Raw genomic sequence first — 6,419 nt, forward strand, 5'->3', positions numbered from 1 at the left:
ATAAAAATATATTTAAAAAAAAAAAAAAAAAAGACAATGCTAAAATTTGAGAACCACTGGTCTGGATGAACCAAAAAGAAAAGTAATTAAATTGTAAAACCTGACATCAATGAGGAGATGACCCATGAGAGGAAAATATAAGCTCTATCCCTGGCAGCAACTTCACATCTGGTTAGTGGGTATTTATTACACCTTCTGGCAAGGATCAGAAAAAATGTAACGGAGGAATGGGAACAACACTGGCAAAGCGAGAGACAAAGCATTCTTTCAGTCCTTTCAGAATCCCACGGGAGCTACTCACCTCCTCTAGACATTTCTTGAGAAGCTCCAATGCCCGCTCACGTGAGAGATCTGAAAGAGAATACAGAGGCCAAGCACTCAAGGTTCTGCCATTAACTTTTGATTAAGTTTCAAACTTCCTCAGGTCAGCATGTCACACAAACGGAAAAGGGGGAAAATGCCGAGCCTTCTAGCTTGCAACAAACTTATTCCATATGCAGTTGAGGGTGCCCCAGACCCAATGCTCTGGCAGCCACAAGCCATTGCAAATTGATTTGCTATAGAGAAGGGTAAGCATGACGGAATTCTGCCTCCCATGGCTGGGGCCTGCCTCTAGAGAAGTCCAGCAGTCTGCCTCTTTTTTATAGCCCACCCCCCCCACTTCACCCCAAACCCCCTTTAGACCAGGGCTTAAACCAGTTCCATCTGCCCAAGCCAGCTGCAAATCAGGAAAAGGGAGGACAGGGCCAGAGTTTCAGCCTCACTTTCCCAGCTGGTTCTCAGTTTAACAATGGAAAGAGAATTCATAGGATGGGGCTGAGACTCTCATAAAATAGGAGCCAAAGGAACTATCCATGGGCATGTCAAACTGGGATGACATATTACGCAGTTAGGCTTCAGGGGTGGTTGATGGTTATATTGGTGGGCAAATCAGCTGTATTTCTGACAGCTGCCAAATCAAGAAACAGTCACTAGGAGGCCAGGCTAATTCTTTTCAGGATGTGAGCTCTGGCAAGGCTGAGGTTGAGTGAGGGGGCAGCACCAAAAAGGAATGAAAAGGCCGGATTTTTATTCTACTGACAGGGAAGAACAGAATGTAAGGAGAGAGGTGGTTATTTACACTGCATCTATAGCCTGTAAACGCTAAGATTCCCAAATGTCTATTGCTCACAGTGGCTAAAGTCAAAGTTGGGATTGGGGTCAGAAGTTAGAACTTAGGGCAAAAGCATCTCTATGTCAGAGGCTTTGCCAAGATGACAATTTATTGACAAGTAAAGAGCCAGCTTTATCTTGCAGGAGGGGGCAGCCATTAAGTGATAGGAACCAAGGGAAGGGCCTAGACCAGTGATGGCGAACCTATTACACGTGTGTCAGAGGTGACACGCGAACTCATTTTTTTGGTTGATTTTTGTTAAATGGCATTAAAAATATAAAATAAATATCAAAAATATAAATCTTTGTTTTACTATGGTTGAAAATATCAAAAAATTTCTATATGTGACACGGCACCAGAGTTAAGTTAGGGTTTTTCAAAATGCTGACACGCTGAGCTCAAAAGGTTCGCCATCATTGCCCTAGACTTATGGCCTTCAAAAGCTCTGACATTTAAACAAAGATACCCTCAGTTGTCATGCTGGGGAACTTGTTCATCCTCATAAGCTTAAGAGGGACTTTTATCAGCTTTTCACTAACTGTACCGACCCACAGGAGAAAGGAGCTTCGAGAGGGCACCTGAATTTACTTCTTAGGATCTCTCCTCTATTTAAGCCCTGGCCACCCAACTCCATGGGGTAGTGCACAAAATCAGGAAGCAGCTGAGGACAGAGCTCTGCTACTTTTCCCCACCTAGGTTGCTGGAACTTACTTGGTGTGTAGTATCGGTCCAGGATACTGAGAGTCAGGAAGGCACCATATCCGTGGGCTGCGAAAGGGGCCTTGGCCAAGGCTGCCAGGTAGTCCATGTAGTAGAGTGCTGGACCCTCATGCTCATCGTAGCCAGCCAGGAGGAGGTTTACGTGATACGGGGTCTGCAAAAGAAAGACGTGGCAAAGTGATCGTCAAAGGAGTAACACCAACATTGCTTTCTGTGACAAATGAGAACATTCCAAGTCTTGATGAATAAAAAATAGCAGCAACTAAGTAAATCGTAAAATTTAGAGGACCCTAAAGGACACAGAAAGTGGTAAGAGCTTAAGAAAGGTCCACTTGTCTTCTTTGAACAGAAGAACACTTGAAAAAGCTGCTTTCTTAAAGCCTATGGACCAGAACCTGTTACAAAAGCATTTCAAAGGCAAAGCATGGGTGCTCTCGTGTCTCTCCTAATGGCTGAAACCAACAAACACAATTCTGAGTATCCTAAATAAACAGGCTCAGGCCGAGCACCTGAACCAAAATTTTAAGTGGTTAACTGTATGCCCCTCTATTAGAAACAATTATTGGGAGGGGGAAGGATAGTAGGTCTCAAATGTTTAGGTTAAATCACTAAACTTTTAATGCAGACAATAATAATGAAAGTCCATAAATAATAATTTTAAAAAACATAGAAGAACTTTAGATTTAGGTGAAATGCTAACATTTTTCTAATATAATAACATTCCCCTAAGACAGTGATGGCGAACCTTTGAGCTCGGCGTGTCAGCATTTTGAAAAACCCTAACTTAACTCTGGTGCCGTGTCACATATAGAAATTTTTTGATATTTGCAACCATAGTAAAACAAAGACTTATATTTTTGATATTTATTTTATATATTTAAATGCCATTTAACAGAGAAAAATCAACCAAAAAAATGAGTTCGCGTATCACCTCTGACACGCGTGTCATAGGTTCGCCATCACTGCCCTAAGATAAAAGTAATTTTTTTCAATGAGACAAATAAAAAGTAATTATAACTTGGATTTATAGGTCTCCTTTTTTTGTTTTTTAGGTATCTTTCTTTGTTTTACCTGCAAGTCTAAGAATGCAAGTTCCTACAGAGAACCTTGACTAAGTCTGCTTTGTTCTTCATGTCCAAGTGGATTATTTCTTTTCTACACCAGCTGGGCCATTTTCCATGTTAAATTCAGTCTGCCTATGCCCCCAGGCATTAGCAGCATGACTCTTATATGGCTTCCTTTTTTTCTGCAAAATGGGTTTTCCCTCTTGCATTTGCCTCAGTGAGCAGGTAGTGAGCAGGCCTTGCCCAAGGTTATGTACTCATCCTTAAACTTATGTATTCAATTAAGAGCACATTAAATGAAATTGAATACCTTTATGCCCTGCTATGATACAGCATCCTATACAATAAAAGCCTAATATGCAAATCGACCAAACGGCAGAATGACCAGTAGCTATGACATGCACTGACCACCAGGGGGCAGGCACTCAACGCAGGAGCTCCCCCCAGCCCACAGGCCAGCCAGGGTGGGTGCCAGAAGTGGCGGGGTGATCGGGGGGCGGGGCCAGCAAATGGGCAGTGCCAGGCCTGCCAAGGCGGGTGCCAGTGGGGACCCCCCAACCATCCCGCCAGTCGCCTCACAGATTGGCCCTGATTGCTGGCCAGGCTTAGGGACTCTACCCATGCACAAATTTTGTGCACTGGGCCTCTAGTAAATTAATAACAGCTAATGGTCATAAAAGTGACATCTTACATTCTTTGAACACTGGTTAACATGGGCACTTGGCAGCCTGAAGAAACCCATGTTAGAACACATGAAAATATATTTTTTTACTTGAAATTCCAATCCAGTTGTGCTAAGTAACATCTCTCTGATTATAGAGTAGATCTAACCTGCAAACAAGTTTCTGCCTTGAGGATAATATGGCTGATAGGCTCCAAGGAGTAAGAATTGACCAGCAGTAGTCAAGTCTTCTGAGAAAATAATTACCTGCCTATCACATGTCCCAGTGGGTAGTGTGCCAGGCTCTGGAATTCTCTGCTGCATTCTGTGACTATGTGTTGAGTACACTTAACCCCTATGAGCTTCTGTTTCCTTATGTGTAAAACTGGGTTAATTAATCTTTCCCCTTTCTATCTTCTAGGGAGTATGGTGAGAAAAAAATAATAGAAGTGAACTATCCCAAACTTTGGAAGAAAAGATGCTACCTAAATTCCTAGTATATTAGCTATTTCCTTTTGACAGCTTACCACTTTATTTATTTATATATTTTTTAAATGTATTTTATTGATTTTTTACAGAGAGGAAGGGAGAGGGATAGAGAGTTAGAAACATCGATGAGAGAGAAACATCGATCAGCTGCCTCCTGCACACTCCCCACTGGGTATGTGCCCGCAACCAAGGTACATGCCCTTCACCAGAATCGAACCTGGGACCCTTGAGTTCAGAGGCCGATGCTCTATCCACTGGGCCAAATTGGCTAGGACCAGCTTACCACTTTAAACAACAGCAAAACTGTTTAAATTAAAGATAAGAAATATATACAGTATAATTAATAGCATTTTTAAAGTGTGAAAACAGTACTACAAAATGAGGCAAACAAAATACCTTGGTATTCTTATAGTTAAAAATTAGAATAGCAAAGGGGAGAGGGAGGCATTGAGGAAGAGACAGAGAGAGGAAGAGAGAGAGGGAGAAGGAGGCGGGAGATAGAGATAGAGATAGAGATAGAGATAGAGATAGAGATAGAGAGAGGATTCTAACAGGTTTCTCTCCCCCAAGAGATTTAATAATACCATCACAATATAACTATCACAAAATAAGTTCATCTTTTTGCTAAAAGAATAACTCTACTCTTCTTCATTCACTGGCCAGAACATCCATTGTATGCTTAACCAAAATAATTTTATCAAGATGCAATGGCATATTAAGGATCCACCCATATATCCAAAGAGGCCTAACTAGCAGAACCCAGATATGTTCTGTCTCCAATGAGGATCTTGCCCATACTATTAGATTACATTGTATTTAAAACAATTAATGTCATTTAAAAAGTCACCACCAAAAGATTTTATATGAAACTACTGGCCTGGTGCATGGATTCATGCACATTGAAAGGAAATTGGGAGCCCATGCTTGTGTGCCCAGGAAGTTTCCATGTCCCTGTGAGCCACCGGGAAGTTGCATGGGGAGTTTGTCTTCCTCCCCAAAGCTTCCTGAACAAATATTTCCAAATGTCCCTTCTGCGGCCAGGGTCGCACCTTGCCTGCCGGGAGGTCCTTGGTGGATGCCTTGGGCCATGCTGGATGCTTTCCACTGCTCGGAGCCAGATAAGAGACGCTCCGAGGTGAACAATATTAAGTTGGGGATCTTGGGGGGCAGGGGTGCTCTGTTGCCCATGCCTCCACCTTTCAGATCCATCTCTCTTTGACTTTTACCCCGACTGTCAGTTTCCACCTTGTTATATTGCTGTCTTCCTCTGTAGCTCCGGGGCAATTGGTAAGGGATGAGATCTTGATGCCCGAGGCAGAGGGCGGCATTATCAGGCTCGTCCTGGTTACTCCAAGTATCTGCGCTTCAACCGGTCTCTGGAGATTGTAACTGCAGGCTTATGGGGCATGAGGGATGTAGCAGTGCGCTAAGCGGCAGGTGGCCAGGACGAAGCTTGAGCTGGGGCTGGGTGCCACCACTCTGCTTGCCAGCCGTGAGCCCGGCTTGAGCGGCACTCCCGCTGTGGGAATGCACTGACCACCAGGGAGCAGCTCCTGCATTGAGCGTCCGCCCCCTGGTGGTCAGTGCATGTCAAAGTGACTGGTCATTCCAGTCGTAACAGTTGGTTAGGCTTTTATATATATAGATTATGTCAACAGAATTCATAAAGTAAACTCTATTGCTTAATTGTTCTATATGATATTTATTTATGCTTAAGTATCTGACACACACACTTGTCAAAGTTGGTGTTCAGAAGCTACAACACGTGGTACAGAAGATAACTCACAAATTATTGTGTGACTTTGAATTACCAACTCTTGCATGTGTGAGATGCTTAAGCATAAATAAATGGTGTTATCTAGACTAATTAAATCAATACATCTGTGTAACAACTTGCAGTTTCTGAAATCCTTCTGACAATACTCCATCAAAGATCTCTGGTTCACACTAGTTTTTTAAAATTTCAAATAAAGTCTTGTGTACTGTCATTCTCTTGCTCTTCTAAGAATCATGACATTCCAAGTGATTAACCCACAGTTATGGATTTCTTGATTGTTATACTCCTGATTCATTAATGTTTTCTTGGAATTAGACAAATTCCAAGCCATTCAATTTTGTGCTAGTCTTACAACATACAACACATGTGACTGCTTGGGGAATGTTTAGGGAAATACTTAGTATGTTTAAGACACAACCCATCTATTCAAATATTTATACTAATTATAAGCTCCATGAAGGCAGGACTGTCTGGCTTGTCAAGGATGTATAAGCATATAGTGTATGCTCAATAAATATTTGTTGAATGAATAATAATCATACCAGAATGCATTAT

The 6,419-nt window shown here is 42.2% G+C and overlaps 1 protein-coding gene across 1 annotated transcript in view; it reads right to left on the reverse strand.

Moving 5' to 3' along the window:
- Window positions 1-6,419, reverse strand: part of PSMB2 (proteasome subunit beta 2) — a 37,008-nt gene that overhangs the window by 2,306 nt on the left and 28,283 nt on the right. Inside the window, exons 4-5 of the mRNA XM_005868577.2 lie at window positions 1,865-2,027; window positions 302-351 (exon numbers count right to left, since the gene is read on the reverse strand). Coding sequence (XP_005868639.1) covers window positions 302-351; window positions 1,865-2,027 — 213 coding nt within the window. The remainder of the gene's footprint in view (window positions 1-301; window positions 352-1,864; window positions 2,028-6,419) is intronic.

Source organism: Myotis brandtii, unplaced genomic scaffold (assembly GCF_000412655.1).
Source record: "Myotis brandtii unplaced genomic scaffold, ASM41265v1 scaffold274, whole genome shotgun sequence".
Lineage (NCBI taxonomy): Eukaryota > Metazoa > Chordata > Mammalia > Chiroptera > Vespertilionidae > Myotis > Myotis brandtii.